This window comes from Pseudopipra pipra, chromosome 2 (genome assembly GCF_036250125.1).
Source record: "Pseudopipra pipra isolate bDixPip1 chromosome 2, bDixPip1.hap1, whole genome shotgun sequence".
NCBI classification, from domain to species: Eukaryota; Metazoa; Chordata; class Aves; order Passeriformes; family Pipridae; genus Pseudopipra; species Pseudopipra pipra.
In genome coordinates, this window is record NC_087550.1 from 36,373,982 (window position 1) to 36,393,914 (window position 19,933).

At 36.3% G+C, this 19,933-nt stretch overlaps 1 protein-coding gene across 1 annotated transcript in view; it reads left to right on the plus strand.

The window, feature by feature from the left end:
• LOC135409460 (N-acetylated-alpha-linked acidic dipeptidase 2-like) overlaps positions 1-19,933 on the plus strand; it is a 31,980-nt gene that overhangs the window by 3,170 nt on the left and 8,877 nt on the right. Inside the window, 12 exon segments of the mRNA XM_064645027.1 lie at positions 2,583-2,769; positions 4,159-4,260; positions 5,128-5,253; positions 5,930-6,116; positions 7,230-7,323; positions 7,562-7,660; positions 9,335-9,420; positions 10,023-10,142; positions 10,559-10,641; positions 13,331-13,394; positions 16,058-16,125; positions 19,200-19,291. Coding sequence (XP_064501097.1) covers positions 2,583-2,769; positions 4,159-4,260; positions 5,128-5,253; positions 5,930-6,116; positions 7,230-7,323; positions 7,562-7,660; positions 9,335-9,420; positions 10,023-10,142; positions 10,559-10,641; positions 13,331-13,394; positions 16,058-16,125; positions 19,200-19,291 — 1,308 coding nt within the window.

Here is a 19,933-nt window from a genome sequence, read left to right on the forward strand (position 1 = left end):
CCTTGCAAGTGACTGAAGCTTTTACATCAGATAACTTTGCTTTCTCTCAGAGCGAGACGATTTTACTCTATTTGGGATATGTTGATTACTATGAATTACGTTTGATTCATCATCTGTTCAGTGTCTCCTAAAACTTTCACTTTGAGCAGCTAGTCTAAGTAGAAAATTATTATATTAAAAGTTAATGGTACAAATTTGCATGGCACTGAGTTGCATGTATACTTACAACTGATAATTCCTTTAGTGTGGCCATATTAGATAGCATGCTCTTAGCTAGGTGCTTGGACACCCCATTATCCCCTATCTTCTATCCATGGTCAGTGTGTGTGTGTATGGTTGGTTAAGTCTTGTATGATGTAATTGTTAGTAAATATACTTTTTTTTGCATCCTAGTGCATCCATGCAGTTCTTTCAAAGCATCTAAAATGCTAAGGATATAAAACTATCCTTTTGTTTTGCTGTGCATTCCACTGAAAATTTTAAAAAAATCATTATTGTGTATATTTATATCTTCTAAAGAGGAACAAATATATTCACATGAAAAGTAAATAACTCTGGTTAGTAAAATGTTGGTATTCAGCATGTAGGTCAGCAGCTGCATCATGAACATGAAAGGATTACTGACAAGTTTGATCCTAAACCCAAAAGGTTTAATTTCTAACATCAATTAGCTTTTTAAGTCTATAGGCCTTATCTTATTTTGTATTCATTGCTTTCAGTAGACTGGAGAGTTCCTGAAAATTATGTTTGAGTGAGAGTCTAGGCAACATAGAGATTGATGACAGCATGAAATAGTTCTGCAATTATGCTGAAGTCTCTTGGCCACAGGATATTAATGGTATCTCATGTGTCTGCTTGCTTTGATGATGGGCCAAGTGCTTCATACTGGTTGGGTTGAGGTTTTTTGCCTAAATTCAAATAAAAATAAGGAACTGCAGAAAAATTGTATTAATGCACTATCCAAAAATTTTGCCAAAAAGTATTAAAAAAAGTGAACTTGGGAATTTTGATCCATATTCTTATTTTTTCAGACTACTAAATCTGCTTTTATAAAGTGAGGAAAATAAACTATGAATCTCATAAAACGTACACTTTAGTCTTAGCATTGTATCATAGCTCTGAAAAGGATTAAACTGTTTAGAAAAATTGAAACAAAACCATCATGTGTTGTTCAGTATATTTTCCGTGATACCATATATAGAATTTAGACTACTTATGGGTTTAAATGGTGCCTAAAATACTTGAGAGAATTAAAGTGCAAGAAGAAAACAGGCAACAAGTTTTGTCAAAGGTTGCTTACAAACCTTGGTGCATACACATCCAGTTTAAAGAGAGGGAAAGACAACAGCAGAGAGCTGTGGTCTACTTAGAGAATCTAGATGTATTCAAATCTAGGGGCCAGGTGGGATTCATGTGAAAGACCTTGATGTTATGTTGCTGTAGGTGAGAAGTTCTGATGATTGAAAGAGGTCCCAGGTGGCTGAAAATGGCTGATGTTGTGCCCATCTTTAAGTGAGGACAACATGGAGAGACTGTGGGCTGGTTAGCTTCAATCCCTGGAAGGGTGACTGAACATCCTTCTGGAATTTCCAAACATGTGGGGGACAGAAAGATGGTTAGAAACAGTCAGCATTTATTTACCTTTTGTATGTATCATCAGCATGATTGCCTTCTGTAAGGAAGGTTTTGAACATCATCTCCCACACCATTCTCCTTGGGAAGCTGAGGAAGTACACGCCGAAGAACACGCTCCTACATGGGTTGAAAACAGTCTGAAATGACAAGTTGAAGTGATACTAATCATGGTATTTGCTACCATGAGTTAATGGTAATTGATGGTATCTGACATCTGTGGGGCAGCCATTGACAAGTAGTGTGTTAGGAATTGGAAGCTCATGCTGAGTACCTGGCTCACTGATGAGCTTTCATCACAACTTACTTGTACAGTGGACCAAACAAATTACAGACAGATTTCTGTAGGGTAGCCCAGAGGGGCTGGATACTATTTCTGACTGTTTATCACTGTTATGAATTATATCTGACATGAAAGTAAGTGTTATTAAGAAGGATTTTATTATTCAGGCTTTTGATTAAAAATAAAAAAAGCAAATCTGTGCAGATAATTTGATATAATGATTTTCAAGTTAAACTTATTAGGACATCAGGACACATTATGCCAATAGTGTACAAATAGATCATCAGATACCAAAATTATCTGGAAGGCTTCTTTCTGAATGTATAGTTTTGCTATATTTATTTCTGCTCCTCGTATACTGCTCATATTCTTTTGCTGAATGTCTTCGATACTGATTTTCATTGCTTGTGTGTACATGTGGCTAATTCTGTTATGCAAAGAGAAGTTCAACTGACTTAACTTAAGGCCTCAGGAGAGATCCTCTGCTCTGACTACATTTTGTACTTGTCCTGATGCAAACTCTGAAAAACAATCATGTTTTTAGCTCTAACCTTGAGACCTTACAGTCCAATGTGGCTTGAGGATTAGCTTTATATGCACTGATCCTAGTTCACTATTGTGTCTCTCTGAATTTCCTGCTTACTAGCAGTTTTCTGTTTTGTTCTAGCTCATTTACTAGGTTGCCTCATCTCGCAGGAACTGAACAGAATCTTATTCTTGCCGAACAAATTCAAGGCCAGTGGAAGGAATTTGGATTGGATTCAGCTGAACTTGTTCATTATGACGTGCTTCTTTCATACCCAAATGAAAAGCAGCCAAACTACGTCTCAGTAATTGATGATCAAGGGAATGAGGTGATCTTTTTAATGACAAAACCGTATTTATGTAAGACTCCTTTAAAAAACAGTTCTTTCTCTCTTTGCCCACCCATTCAGCTCAGCTTGTGCTTTATATTACAATAAAAAGTCCAGTGCAAAGGCTACTCATATTTAGAAATGGTTTTCCAGGCTGTGCAGTAACACGGCAGAGTGGCTGTAATCTCAGTGCCTCGTACAGAGGAGAGAGGACCTGTGGAGAGGCTGCGATTAACACCAGCAGACCATACGGTGTTAGAAGGGTTCAGCTTGAGGATACATCTAGACCAATATCCTGTTTCCATAAACAGGCTTAAGTAGATGCATGAAGCTGCTTAAAATAAAGAAATGTATTTCAGGCACGCAATTCTTCCAGTGTCTAGATGTTTTCAGCTCAGGCGTTCTCTGAATGTGCTGTAATTAGTCTCCTGAAGAATCCTCATTAGGCCTCTTTTCCAAGTATTTATCCAGTCAGTGACCCTTGTTAGATCTCTTTTCCAAGTACCTGTCCAAACCCTGCACAGTTTTTGCTTCCACAACATGCTGAGGTAAGGAATCAGAGATACTATTGATTGTATGAAGTGCTACCTAGTTTTCCTTGCTCTGAACCTGATCCCACTGTCTCCCTATGGTGTCTTCTAAGTTAGTGTTAGAAGAAGTACTAATGAACTAGTCAGTCTGTAGACATCTCCCTTTTGAACACCCAGAGAAATAAAGAAGCAGATGTAAAATCTGACAAGGAGCCTGAGTAGGGAGGGGAGATGGGACTGCTAGAGAAGCATCATAGCACAAAGGTGGGGATGAAGAGACATGGTGGAAACTAAGGAATACTTGCTCAGGATGACATGAGCTTAGAGGTGAAAGAATGAAGAACTTTTTCAAGAAACTCTGTAACAGTATCTCATTTATAATCTCATAAGATGACAAAAAGTGGACGTGAACCTTAACACGAGTGTTACAATAGATAGTGATAAAAAGCAGCACATTTAACTGGAGCATAACTAGCAAAGAGCTGAAGAGAATAATAATAATAAAAGTGGAGTAATCACAAAAATTACCTGGGATGGCATGGATGAACTGGGTGCCTTTTTACTGTCACAACCTCTTGGCAGTTTCCAGCTACTTCTTTGCTTCGGTTCAGGCAGTGACTGATGGGCATCTTCTGACAAGTGATCTGTCTCTTTGCTATTCATATCTGCATTCTGTTATAAAAGTTCAGCTCTGGATCTCTAGCTGTGTTTTTGTTTGAATGTATGTATGCTAGTTAGAATTGTATTTTTTGCTAGTGATTTATGGAAACCAGCGTATAGTTTACACACTTAGCATTTCCTTAGTGGGCAAATTTTTGCCTGGAGTATTTGACCAAAGACTTCTGTTATTTATTGGTAGGTTTTCAATACGTCATTGTTTGAACCACCTGCTCAGGGGTATGAAAATGTTACTGGTATACTACCACCATATAATGCTTTTTCAGCACAAGGAGTGCCAGAGGTAAGAAAAAAATTATGTAAGAATGCTATTAGCTGAAGTCATATTTTGTGAATATCCTTATCCCTGCCTTACTGGGACAAATTGCTCCAATTTCTCAAAATATTTGTTGTAGTAGTTATAATTAATCATTTGTGTTAATTAGGGAGCACTTAAGCACGGCTAGGCCACATATTGTGCAAAGGTTAGAAGTCTTTTATAACCAAAAAACCAAAGCTTTCTCAAATTGCTAGAACTTTGAATCAAATAATAAAAGTTTTTATCTTGATGAAAAATTTTGGATATATCTCAGATTGCTCCACATTATTCAATCATATGGAGAGAACCTGCTTAAGGCACAAGTAGAATTGGCAATATATAAATCAAGTTGGAAGACACTTTGAATTAAATGAATGCCTTTAAAGGCCACAAAAGCCCCTCACTTAATCTGCTAATCCATTATGGAACAGTCAGGGACAACATTGCATTGCATAAATGAATGAAATTATGTAATTGTGTGTGTTTATGTATGCAAGGTATACCAGTATTTGTCATGGCCAGAGAAGTTTGTCAGTTTAACAAAGTATAACAATTTTGTTTAACAAAGTATAACAAGTTTGTCAGTTTAACAATTTCCAGCCTCAGATTTTAAGACTGTTGTTAAGGGCAGGATAATATACAAAAGTCAGCCATTTAAGCCAAAGTTTCCTATAGAATATTATAGATAACTTTTGCTATTGTTTTTATGGGCACTGGATCTAATTTGCAGAAATGCAAAAAAAACCCCAACACTATATCATACATAGTGAATGAAACAGTGTATTTCTGGTAGTGGGTAGTTTGTCTGTTGATTGACCAGTTGCCATGACACTGCTTTTCTTTTCTGTGCAGGCAGATCTGGTCTATGTGAATTATGGCCGTACGGAAGATTTTTTTAAGCTGGAGCGTGAAATGGGAATTAACTGTACAGGAAAGATTGTCATTGCCAGATACGGGAAGATCTTCAGAGGAAACAAAGTAAGTGTTGTGTTTTAATTTTTCCTCTGTGGGTCAGACACTGTTCATGACAGAGCTGGAGGGAGTTAGTGAGGGCTCTTAGTTGGAATATATGAGCAGAAGGAAGCCTGCAATGCACCCATTGTGACTGCAGTCTAACTTCCAAAACAGTAAAGCCGTGTGAATGTATTAAACTCCTGAGACTGAGATGACTGCAAACTGCCTAGGCAGTTCTTGCAAAAGATTAGTTTAAGGAACTGAGTAGTTTGTAGAGCCAAGACTTTTGATACTTTTCATCCGTAGAATTGTAGTATTTTGAAATAGCAATTATTTGACAAGGAGTCTGATGCACAGAGACTGAATAATTATATCTTCTGACTTTAGAGAACAACTCTGACAAAACGGGTGACAGTGGGGCAGTAAGGACAGTGGTCAGTTTTTGTGCCTCAGTTTTACATCCTGTACTTTATTTCATATCCTTGAGCTATGACTAAATGTATAACACAAATAATGAACAGTGTGTTTCACTGTGGTTTGTCCTTCTGCTGAATCTAGGGTCATTTTCACTCTACTACACACACAACTTCTAAAACTATGTCTGCATGGAAGCAAATTGCAACATTCAGATTTATCACTGCATTGACCAAAAAGAAAAAAAAATAAAGGAGACATTTCTTAAAAGTAAATAATTTCACAGGTTAAAAATGCCATATTAGCAGGAGCCCAAGGGATCATACTTTATTCAGACCCTGCTGACTACTGTGCCCCAGGAACAGATGCTTATCCAGGTGGCTGGAACCTTCCAGGTGGGGGAGTCCAGCGTGGGAATGTATTAAACCTGAATGGAGCTGGGGACCCTCTGACACCAGGTTATCCTGCCAAAGGTGAGTGAAACTTCTGTAACCTGGGCCATCAAGTACTTTATAAACTGGTGTCGAAAGTATGGCACTAGAAATTCATTTATTTTTAATAGAGATGAAGAGAAAAAAGCTGCTAGAAATTATTTTTAGCAGTATTTAATTTTCCTATTGCAGACTAAATTCTGCCTGTGTGCCATTCTAATTGGTTGCTTTTGACCTAGGTGGGGAAGGAAAGCTTTTAGGAAAAAACTTCAGGAAAATCTCTTTGTTTATCCCAGGCTTACAATTATCTTAGAAAGGCAGGATGTGCAGGTTTACAGACTATGAAGCAACAGGAAACGACTAAGAATTTCTAGTCATTTTTAAATATCTGTGTTTCTCAGGATGACCAGTTTAAACTAGATTATACTCTACCATCAAAGAGGACTAATAGCTTTGCTTGGAGGTATGTTTTCTTGCTGATCATAAATTCCAAGCAGAAAAGCAGTTTAAAATCCTCCTTACAGGGAGTAAAATTCTAATAGTAAAAGTAACAGTTGCCTGGAGTCTTTCAAATATTGGCACCATATGCTTGTCTTTTCCTTGTTGGCATCCCAAAACTTCTTCTGAACTGAGATGCCTACCAGTGCGGTCTGCTGATGGGATGGGTATACAGGGGGGCTTCTGTAAAGCTTGTGTGAACACTGTTGGGTGCATAAGACAACCTGCTGAAAAAACAGGATAGATTGTGTATGCCTCTCCCACCAGACTCAGAGAGACATTGCCTGTCTTCACCATAGGCAAGTGTATCTGGGGATGTCTTCTGCAGCTTGCCAAACAGTTGCACAAGTGCCATCTTCACCTCACACACCAGCTTGGTTTTCCCTTAGCCAGCTTTGAGGAGATGTAATAATATGGATGGACAACAAATCTAAATGTGGAGATTTTTTTGCACAATTGTGCAGATGCATCACTGGGTTTGTGGTTCTGTCCTTGCAGTTTGGTTTCCTAGAAGTAATGTCTGAGAAATTATGTAAGAACTGAAAAGAATGATGAATGCTCGTGGCTGCTGTGTGGCTGCACTGTTCAAAAGTGTTTACAGTTTGGTTAAAATTGCTAAGAACACTATAAACTTGACATTTTGTTCTGGTTTCTCAGAGTACACTTTCAGGTATAAAGTTAATGAAGGTGTAGGGATTCCCAGAATCCCGGTTCACCCCATTGGATATCATGATGCAGAACTATTATTGAGGTGAGTGTACATCAGTTCTCCTCACTCTGGTAAAATCTCTGCTGTTATTTGCATTCATACTACTTTTTTTAGTAAATGTGTTTTTCAGGAAATGTGGAAAATTCAAAGCAACCTGTTTCTGCAATAATGCTTTTCAGAATTTTGTAAACCCACCTTGGGTTTACTGCAATAATTAATAAGGGAATTTAAGATTTTACCCTACTGTTCAACTGCATTTGTCTTGGTTTTCATTTTACAGTGCAATGGGAGGACCTGCAGCTCCAGACAGCAGCTGGAAGGGAAGTCTCAATGTGTCTTATAACATAGGGCCAGGATTCACAGGCAACTCTTCTACAAGGTCTATTTGAACACTTACCTGTTTATACAATATTGAAAAAAAATCCCTAAAGAGAAAAGCTGTGAAACAATACATCTAGAGATATTCTGGAGAAATTTACTTCCTTCAGAGTGGGCTGCACTTGATGATAATTTTTAGAATTTGAAAAAATTAGATAATAAATGATGATAAGTTAGCAGACCAAGACACATGACGGTGGCATTTGGCAATAATTTGTAATAAAGCAAAAGATCACTTTTCTATACTTTTCCACACAAAAAATAATTTCAGTTTACATGAAGTATCATTCTATTAGGATTGGTAGTGGATCACACTGAACAGTCATTATCACTACCAAATCTCCTAAAAACAAGAGTATGTCTGAATATATAATTTTGTAGACTGCATTTACCATTATTCTTTCCTGCTCTGCTTTAATACTAGTTGAAAATGAATACAATAGGAATAAATAAATAAGAAAGCATATTTGACATAATTATGTGCTGTTTGGAATATCTTGAAGAGCAACAATGAGAAAACAATCTGATTCATCCACAAAACTCATACACGTGAAATATTTTTGAATGCACTTCTTAACATCATCCTACTTGTGAGGGTCACATTTTTAGTAAATATGGTCTAATCCTACATAGTCCTTTCTCAGAGTAGCTCCATATCAAAATGAACCTTTTGAGTCTGGGAAAAGTCACTTGCACATGGAAAGTGTGCAAGTATATGCATGTTCAAAGCACTAGTGTCAGTTATTTCCCGGGCAAAGATCCAGTGGCTGTCCTGAAGTACGTTTTGATTTTGACAGCTATGCAGATTTGCTGCTGAAAAGATAACTTCAAATGTGAAACTCTGGAGGCTTTGCCAGACCCAAAAAAAGCATTGTTTGGTGCTTTGTTTCTTCTATGGATTAAGAGGGCTGAATACTACATTATTTTTATCTCTTCTAAAACATAGATTTCTTTTGCTTTTATAAAATTTCGCAGGTGGAATTTACTGGGGAGGAGGGGGCAGAGATGAAGAGTTTTTACTGAGGGGGCAGGGAAAAAGTAAACTGTACTTCTAGTAGGTTCCCTGTCTCTAGTTGGAAGGTTCTCTGTCCACAGCTAGGAGGCTGGAACTAGATGATCTTTAAGGTCCCTGCAAACCCAAACGATTCTACAATTCTACTATTGACAAATCTTCATCACTTAGATCTGCTGTCCTAAACAGAGATTTCAATTTATTCCTGGATGAATATTCCTAATGACCTTTTCCCCACATTCTATCTTATTAATGGAATTGTGCTAGAAAACCAAAGTGTATTCTTTATAAAAATATGTATATCCACAACTATAATTTTGATCAAAATATAAAATAAATGTATTTTTAATTACTGTGCATGTTTTTTAGTTTACTCCTCTAGTACCGAATTGTCTAATTGATTCTCACAAATAAAAATTCAATAAATTCCGTAAATATTTGCAAATTTATAGATTGACCCACTTCATAGGGTTGTTTCTGCTGTCAGCAGAGCAGGTTTAGCTGAAATAAAAAATGGCACAGTGAGATGAACACACATCAGACTAGTGCTGAATACACAAAGCAGAACAGAAGCACAAACTCTTTGGCTTATATGTTATTAGCATTGAATTTTTATTGGCTTCTCAGTCAGAAATGGTTACTCCATACTGCCTTTCATTTCAGAAAAGTCAGAATGCATGTTCATACAAGCAATAAAATAACACGAATTTACAATGTCATTGGCATCCTCAGAGGAGCCATGGAACCAGGTGAGCATTGGGTGCTTCATGATTTTAATTCTTTCTTTATTTTGTGTTTGATGAAATTGTTCTCATGTTGTAAGAAACTTTTTGTTGTAAGAAAGTTTTTTAGATAGCTAGATAATATGGAATCTAAGTAATCCTTCATAGTTGCTCTCTCCCTCCCATTACACTGTTTATCACTGGCATTTCCAAGAATATATTTGAATGGGAGTACCAGAAAGATAGATGTCAGAGAATTTTTTTATAATGCCTGTCATTTTACAGTAGGCTTCTCCTTACATCGTTCATACATTTTGCCTTTGCAAAAATAAACACAATGCAAAGTACAGAAAACTAGTGATGATTTGGGACCTTAAGATTCTACTATATATCATATGTCATATACATGAAAGACCTTTAGGTGGAAAAATATCTATTAAATATTTCTTGTCTTCAGCTGTATATTTCAGTAGAGTAAGGGACTGCAGATAACCTAAGAAATAAAATTGTAACACTGGTATTGAACTTCATATTTTGTTTGATACAAGTAGGGATGCAATCAAAGGAAACACTAAAGATAACCCAAGTGCATTTTTAATTATGAATTGATATTATGTGCTTGTTTCCAGACAGATATATTATTTTAGGTGGTCACAGAGACTCTTGGGTATTTGGTGGTATTGATCCAACTACGGGTGCAGCTGTTCTGCAAGAAATTGTACGAAGTTTTGGTAAAATGAAGATGGAAGGTAACAATTATTACAGACATAAAATGATGGATATAGAAAACAGAAGCTTTGAGGAACACTGTTCCTGTAAATTGTTGTAGTTATTTAACTTTTCACTTCTACAGAAAGTTTTATTTCTAATTATGAAATATGGAAATTTGTTGAAGAGGTGCATATGTAGCATTGCATCTTAGTTGGCTGAATTTATTTCCTCATCAATGTAATAGTCCCCTCTTAGTTGTGTAGAATAAAAATATTGCATTAAGAAGAAATGCCTCTGCAATAATATGTTCCTCTAAGGAACTAAGAGAGGATTTTTTTTTACTGTAATATCAGTTAAGTGATATTTTTAAAAAGAATTTCAATTAGCTGTGGTGATCTTTTACTAGACTTTCAAATTTTAACTTGAATTTTCAAGTTTAACTATGTGATTGCAGGTTGGAGACCTAAGCGAACTATTATTTTTGCAAGCTGGGATGCAGAAGAATTTGGATTATTGGGTTCCACAGAGTGGGCTGAGGTAAATAAAAAATAGTGTAAAGTAAAGTAAAACTTGAAAGGGTATTGCAGGCAGCTGCAGCACCCAGCATCTATTCCTAGACTGCAGTCAAGTGCTTCATGGTAAAATTGGAGCACAGCAGGCTTCTTTGGGTGCTGTAAGGCACTCATGTATTTATATCAATTACTTACTTACCTTCTTACAATGTATGTGTACTAACTCTTCTAAGACTTAAAAATCTACTTTGATTCAAAGTTAATGTCCCTCAGTGGTCTCTATGTGGAAATCTATCCCTTCATTTAACAGAATTACAGCATTTTATATAACCCAAATTGGTCTGTTCTCTAACTCTCTATTTGAGAAATTCCTTAGTTTTTATAAAATTAAGTCCAGATCATGAACTTGTGATCCATAAGCACCCCAAGCCCTTTGTATGAAAATCAGTCCTCCTGGGCAAATGAAAGGATAGGTAATCTATAAGTGAATATTTCAAAATTCCTGTTAATTCCAGCATTGTAGAGTCTCAGGAGCAGAACAGTTTATTAATTCTGTAGGTGGATCCCTGGCTATATTGCTGCCTCATAGAAGGATGTTGGGAAATTCAGAAGTGAGGTTCAGACTATTTTTCTCTTCTTTTTCCTGTTGGGCATGTTAAATTCTTAACCTTGTAAGTGGATTTGTTAAAACCCAATAAGAAATACAGGTCTTACAAGAGTTGTCATTGCTTTGTCTGTAAAATCCAAGTTGGAAATAGAGCAGGCAGAAAATTGCTTAATAAAACATATTTCTGCTGAACTATTTCCATTTATTAGTACTGAACAGTTTAAGAGAAATGTGTTTTTTTCTTCTATTAGAAATTTATTTACAAGGTAATAATTGTATATGTGGATAGAGCTTTCAAAATCTATAAAATAAAACATTTAAATCTTTTTAGTTTAGTTTATTGTCATGTATTTCAGTAAACCACAAAATTATACAGCAAAATGGCATGCATCAGAGGAGGGAACAAACCCAGAAATATGCTTTCAAACAGCAAAGAGATTCCATCATACTGTGAGCAAAGCTAAGTTTTCTATTCCTATGAATTTGAACTAATTCTTTCTCCCATGAACTGTTTGATTTCCAGCTGTAACAGTCTCTGCATCTTACTGTTGGTTTATGGGACATTAGATGAAGAAAGAATAATTTCAGCTATTTTAAATCATTTACTGAGAGATTTTAAAGAGTTGGCATTGAAGTATTATCCCACCTGCATATGAAACTGTATTTATTATTTCTTTGTCTACATGTCTATATGCATATTTAGATGTTGTCAAGAAAAACCCCCACATAATTGTTTTAACTCTGAGAAATATGAAAAAAATGGTACTTAAAAGATCAATTTCTCTTGAGTAAGTAATGAATAAATTAGGAGTTATGTTCAATTTGTTAAATATTGCTACTACTGTTCTGTAATTTTTTTGCTTAATAATTTGGTGTCTAGTAATGTATCACTCATTATTTCATGAAACAACAGCTGTACAAGGTTAGAAAACCATAAGCACAGTTCATATTTGAACCTCAGTGTTTTGATGTTACTGTTTCCTTGCTTTATCTTGGTGATGTGCATTACTAGTTTTTTACAACTAAATTAGATTCAGTTTCTCTAGAGACATTCCTCACAGCTTACATTTTAATTGTCTGCAGCTGCCAGATCTGTCATGTATTAAATCTTGAGGAAAATTAACCCATGGTATTCACTGCATTCTGTGTAAGAGAAAAATTGCAACTGTGGCAACATCCTTTTGTTATACAGACAATCTCCACTGCTCATAAATGAAGGAATTTCTTTATGCTGCTAATATGACTTTGCAAGACCTCATGTATGCATGTACAGGCTCACTCCCTCCCTTCGTATTCTTTTGTGGGATCTCCTCTATGTTTTTTTAAAGATATTAATGTCATTATCTATTTATCAATTACCAATTCAATTTTTAGTTCACGTGACTTACAAATTGAATGAATCGAGTAACAATTACTAACCTAATTAAAATATCTGTCACAAAGCCAACACTTAATAAAATACTGCTTACTGATTAGAATATCAATTCAAACATAATTACCAGTTTGCAAAAAATTAAACAAGATGTGTGTATATATTTAGCATGAAAGCAATTCTTCGTGGACTCAAAATAGTCATCTTCATTTTAATAAGGTATTTTAGTGCTTTGACTCATCCCTTTTTGAAATGGAATAGTGTAGAAATAACAGCAGTGCTCAGTTCATCATTGTTAAAATTGCATTTAGTGCTGGGAGCACACATGAATAACTAGGAATTAAAAACATGGAAGAATTCTGGCTGATCTCACAGTGACATGTTGCATGTTCAAAAAGTCCCGAAGTGCAGAGTTAAAAAGCATGTACAGCCTTATTTTATCGTGTTACAATTCTGTTCAATAATTTTCTTGTTCCATCTTGCTCCTGTGTGATGCAGCAGGCAGAACCTTCATTTTGTGGATATTTTCCACAACAAATGAAGTCACAGAAAGCACGAGTGAATTTCATATGCCAAGATCATTTACCCATCTTCAAACAATACAATTAGTAAGGTACATAGTAGTATTTATCCTGACTGAGTTCTAAAGGCAATGCTTTAAGAAACAGTGCACTTAACATGCTCTTCACTAAATGTCACTAATCGAAAGTAACGATTACACATTTACAACCCCAGGAAAATGCCAAAGTCCTTCAGGAACGGGCAGTTGCTTACATCAACACAGATTCTTCTATAGAAGGTGGGTCTTTTATTTTTAAATTTACCTTACTTCCAAAGTATAATTTTTACTGGTTTTCTCTGTATTATTTATTGCATTCAGAGCTGGAAAACAAAAGATAGGTATAGCAATGTTCAGAATAAGTGTAGTAAATACAGAATTTAGTGGAGAGAAGAGAGAACAATTTAAATTCTCGTGTTGCTTTCTTTTGCAAATAGTACCATCCTTGAGCTGCAGCCCATGTGTCCAGAATGCCTCCTCTGGCAGAGTGTTGTGTTCTGTGCTAACTGAGTGTTCTGTATGTTAAACTCTCTCTTAACTGCATTAGCTTTAATTTACAATCATGGGTTTGATATATGACAGTCTGCTCCTTGTTCTGGTCACAGCTCCAACTCCTTTCCCTGTGGAATCATAATATTTTCAGACACTAATTTATTATGTTTATAAGACAATTTGTATCAAGACCTTAGGTTTATGCTTGATGGAGGTGGGAGATGATTTAGTGCTTCGGGCCAGTGTGGTTATCTTTGTTCATTGCTGTGATCAGGGAGTTACATATATATTATAGCAGAGCTCTTCTTCCAAAATAGGCACTGAACAGTGTTTCACAAAAAACCTTATCCACAATTATCCCATTTACTATGATCTTCAGACTGCAAGAATCTGTCATTCAGGAATGCTACTACTGGCCTTTTTGGGGAGCTCTACACTACAACCTAAATGACAAAATCCTTCTTAAAATATACTGGGCTTTATTACCGAAGGACCTCTTTTACTGTTGTCTGTGCTGAAAGGATAGTTAGAAGAGTCCTGTGAAGCTGCTCTGCATCATAACATCAAGTTATTCAAGGCATTAATGTTCTCATGTCAAACCCAACTTATTTGGGCTTCCTGTGTGTGACTAAAATGGTTATCAACAGGCACATTTAAGAACTCTTTTTATTTCTGTCAGCTGAAAATTTTGTCCATCACAAAAGGATTGGAAAGAAAGAAAAGCCAAATGCAGTTTCTAAAGGCTCAGTTGGAGCTGAGGAATAAGGAGGGTTAGAGCTGTTCCTTCATTTTTGCAGCCTACAGGCTGTGTAAAAAGTAGAGCATAATTTCACGCCTAGAAGATCTCACAAATGAAATAATAGCTTTACAACTGCTTCAGATTCTCAGCATGGATTGTAACACATATTTTTTTAGTTGGTTTGCAGCCAACATACTGCTGCCTTAACAATTTTCTTCTAAATCTTGATTATTCAAACATGTCTCTTGCTTTATGCATTAAAGAAAATATGAAAGTAAAACAACTGGAAAAGAAATATGTAATAAGGAAAAGAACACCATGTTAAGTACACTGGTTTAAGTATCTTGGATATCTTTCACCTGACCAAGCAGTAAAATCTACTGTAAAGTCATAGCATTCATGTACTCTGATGATTATTTTGTTTATCATCAAATGTTTTCCACAGCACTTATACCACATTTTGGACAGCAAATTATTTCTCTTTATTGTCTTATAGCAATAAAAAGAAGGAGAGGGGTTCATCATTTTGAACAGTTTCATGACTTGAATTTACAACTCTCAAATACAGACTCCTTTTGGAAACATCATTAACATTATCTTGTATTTTTTCTATCATCATGGACTTTTTTTGTAACTGTCAGTCTGGTCCTAGAATATGATATGTAAGTACACACTGCGCAAAGTGTGACCCAAGATCTAAAGCCATATTAAAACCTAATAAATGTCAACTAATTACTAACAATAACAATAACTTAATAACTGTTGTCTGAGAGCTTGTGGGTTTTTTTATGTTGCAGCCTTTTCATCCCTGTTCCCTTCTTTGTTGTCTGTATTTGAGGGCAGAGGTGTTTGTTCACTACTCTTGGGTGGCTGCAGTCTATAGAGAAGACTGCTTTAGACTTCTGCCTATCCCAAAAATGGTCATAGTTCTTTTGATGAGACTGTTGCTGCTGTAGCTGAGAACTTTGCTATGCGATACTTACCAAGCTCAATACAATCTGCCAGCAGCATGGAAATCTGATGGGTGGCATCTAAAGGGTAGATGCCACCACGTGATGGTAAAAGGGGAGGTTTAGGAGACAAAAGAAAACATTGCTCTGCATCTTTTTTGCCTACTATTTGGGCTAGACTTAGTTCTGAAATATAAAATGCCAGATATCTTGCAACTCTCTTAGAAGATGACCTGTCTTGTAGATAGAGTCTGCAAAAGCATTGAAAAAGTACTGTCTGTGGTAAGAAAAGTAGCTGAATTGAAAGATTTCTTAAAATGTCTTGTAGCAAATGTCTTTCCTCTTGCACACTTCCTGAAAGCACTAGCTTTATTTCTAACATCTTATTTTTTGCCTTCTGTTTAACACAAGCTTCAGGAAGCGTATGAGTGACAAGGGCTTGTAGCTAATGAGGGAGAGTTAGGCATATTTTAGAACTATAGGAAGGCTTAATTATGTTCCTGTGTATGTACTATAACCAATCCATCATTGTTGTGCAGTGGCAGGAGCTCATACTGTGTGACCAAGTAATCTATTTCTGTATATATTCTGAGGCAAGATCTAAATTCTTGCCCTGGAATCCAGAAGTTTATCTAAGAAAGGACTGCAGGGTTTAACCAATTAAGAAGATAATGCCACTGGTACCTGAAGGGAAAACTTCCATGTCTTTGTTTTATTTTCAGGGAACTACACATTAAGAGTTGACTGCACCCCTCTTCTCTACAAACTGGTGTATAATCTGACAAAAGAGGTACAGAATCAGTGTCTACTATTTCTGACTTTCTAAGAATGTAAAACTGTAAGTTTATTGGATAAAATAGAATTATTGAATAATATTGGATTTATTTTATTGCTGTGCCGGAAGAATCTTGATCCCACCAAAATCAATAGCAAAACATCCCATCAGCAGTACACAGTCCATGCTCACAGTTCCTCAGTATTCTTAAAGGTTGAAATGTGTCACTGACATAAGTGGAATCTTAATTTCAATATATAGTAAAAACAATCATAATAAAAACAAGATGATAAAACATTGGGCAAGATCAGTTCTCTAAAGTGATAAGCATTGAAGGAAATAATTTTCATATTGGCTAGCTACCATTTTCTCTCTGTGTCTGTTCCCCCAAATCTCCTTCATATCTCACTGAGCCTTTGAAATATGTAATAAAAATTGAGGGATTGAGAACGTTTTGTAACAGGCCAGACGTGTATATTTGCATGATTACAAGTAGTCTAACCATGTCTTCTTTACTTTCAGCTCTCAGAATAAATTCTCATCAGGATGAAAGGTTGTGATCCTTTAAAGTATGGAACTTCCTTGTCCGTATGAGGAGTTAACCAGATTAGGCACCTAGCATGATTCATTGCCACTATCCTCAGATCTACATTCTTCTCAGTTAACAGAACACATCTCTGACTGACTTAAGCTCCCTTTAAAGGCACAGGGTAGAAAAAAGTGCCCTTAGGATGAGATTCATTTGACCAAATGTGGTTTTCCACCTTTGGATGTACAGAACTCAAACTATTTTTTCCCCTGATATGAAGGGAACTCAGGTGGCTTGGTCCAGTATAAAAATCTGCACTGTGATTGCATTTGGTAGGATGATTCCAGCTACCAGTCTCCCATCCCACTAGATGCATTCATCCTGAGTTATTTGCAAAAGCGTTACTCTTTTAAAACCTGAAATGGCATGGTTTGGATCAGGGGAGGTTTATCTATGCCATTCTATGATTTTCTTTTCTACATTTTATTTTCTTATAAATTCTTTCTATCTTAACCTTTTCTTTCATCCTTGCAGGGGAAGAAGCTGTGTTTATTCAGATGTTAGCTCTGACACTTTGCACACTGAAGGGCATTCTCTTTTGTATATAAAAACTTTCATGTCCTTAGTGCTGCAGGCCCTGGATAAAATAATTTACTTTCTGTCTGCAGCAAGCCACTTACCCAGGAAGACATTTTCCAGCAAAAGATAAACAAAGTTAAAAAAGGTGCTCTGGACTAAAAATAGTACCTCATTCTTGATCTTAAGTCAGCTATTCAACTATTGCTGGTTTGAGTAGAAAATTTCCATTAAAGTACCATGCAAAGTACTTAAGATTGACTTAAAAAGAATTCCTATTCCGTGTTATGTTAACTTTTAACTGTAGAAGCATGATGTAAACAATACAAAACCTGACAACCTGACATCTGATTATGCATGTCCAAAGGAAGGTTATTTCTGTTCATATTAAACAGTCCAAAATCCAAAGATCTCTTTAATCTTCTTATTTTTCAGTGAGCCAATTCTCACCAAAAAGAAATGTAGTGTACACATGAAGTGTTCTCTTTCAAGGAGTTCTGCATTTAACTGTGGTCCTCTGCATACAGATAGTACATTTAGCCATTGACTGTCTTTTTTGGCCTTGCTCCACTGCTAGGGTTTAGACATTTGGTCATCACCAGACAGTGTCTGCAATAGCTCAATTTCAATTCCCCTGTTCTGATCATCACTGCTTCAGTTATACTTAAAGAACTCTGCATCTTCCTTGAGGTAGCAGGAAGCTTATGCTGATTCTAGATTTGGATCTAAGTTAGGGCAAATAGTATGTTTTACTATACTCTCAGTGTTGTACGAAGAAGCTGGGCAAAGGTTTTTACATGACCAGATGTGTCAGAACAATATCTTTGACAGAGCATGGAGTGCTTTTGCTCCCATATGTCAGAGTTCAGCTTGCACTTATTAATGTGTTGTTTTCATTTTAGCCCTAGGACTTAATCAAAGTGCCCTGAAAATGATGGCAGCCAAGCAGTTATTTCACAAAGTTGTTATTTTTCTGCTAGCTGCTGACAACATCTCAGAGGTCAGAACTGTTTGGATTTTCAAGTTGGAGTCTGTATGTTTTTCAATGCAGAATTTAAGTCTCAATAATATGGTGGGGCCATGTATCTAGCCATGAACATTTATGCTTTGGATTTTGGAAAAAAAATCCCAATCTTCTATACATCACAAGCAACCTTATATTTAAAGGACCATGTCTATTAAAGGTTGTTTAAGTGTACATGGAGACCAAGGCTGGAGTCTTGGTTTATTTTTACCTCTGCCTCAGATTTTGTAAGAGCTTTGGTCAACTAATTTTACACACTTTCATAGTTCTCCTGGCAGCATGATGACTGCACTAATATTTACCTTTTCCATCCTGGTTACAGAGCTTTTTGGTTTTTTGAAGGTAAGGGTGAGACCTGCATTTGTACATACAATGTTTTACACAATGATTCTCCAGTCTTGGTTGAGTCCCCTTGGCACTGCTGTAGGATGACTGGTTTGAACCCTTCCTTCTAGCACAATTCTTTTGTAACTTTCCTATAGAAAAATCAATCAAATTTTAGTTTTAGCCTTGTTGAGAGAATATTGCTGCTGTGCAGGGCAAACCTCCACGGGGCTATGGCTGTCATCTCCCCTTGCCTGCAGAAAGGAGAGCAGCTGGGGCATCCTGGCTGCTGGAAGAGTCTCACAGTATTAGATATGCTGTTGTGTGTGTACATACACAGTGCTATAAGGTGGTAAGAAGTCCTAGAATCCACGTCTTCCAGTAGCAGATAAGCTCTAGCTAGTATCCTTTAACCTGCTTTTCCCTACTGTCTGTGGTTGGTTCCAAGTGCCTGTGAGATGCTTTTTGTGGTTGGGATCCATAAATATGTGTCACAAATGTAAACAGTGTATGTGTACTTCCCTGCATGCAGTAATACTGTTGGTAAAGAATGATGCAGGTGGCTGTAAAGGGCTCCTTTGACAATGAATTGAGTTAGAGGTACTTCCAATGAGACTACAATATTTTCCTCTCCAGATTTTAAGCCCTGATGAGGGTTATGCAAATAAGTCTCTTTATGAGAGCTGGCTTGAGAAAGACCCTGGAACTGAAAATAACAGCTATCCAAGGTAAGATTTTAATTTGTTGGGGTTTTTTTCTCCCAATATTTTATCATATCATAGCATGTCTACTCTTCAGAATTTTTTGAGATGTGCTATTTATGACAGCAGTACAAAACCTTTTAGCGTAAGGTGACTTTTTAGCAATATCTTTTATAGTAAAATAATTTTTTTAAAAAAATTATGATAACATTATGAAATCTCATACTTTTAATTAGTAGAAAAGCAATTTGGAAAGCAATCAAAAAAAGCGGGGTGGGGAAAGAGTTCAAAAATAGTTTAGTCACCAACTAGATGAGATAAAATTGTTAGGATAAGCAAATGCTCAGTTGAAAGAAGCTGCCTAGAGCAGTAATTGAAAAGCGGCCATTAAAAAACTTCTGATAATTACTCTTTGTTTACACAAGGGATATAAATGTATTAAATTACAAATCTATATATGAGGGTGTTAAAACTTCATATTTGAAAGTACTAAAAGTCCTCATCAGTCTTTCAGCCTGTGACTCAGAGAGCTGAATCTTGTTCACAGTGCAGCATTACTCGCATAAGGTAAACAGAATTGCCCCTCTGTCTGACCAAAATGTCCTGCATGTTTCTGGCCCTGCTAAGATGAGTTTCTGGATTCATGAGACTCATTGAGATTTCTTCCTT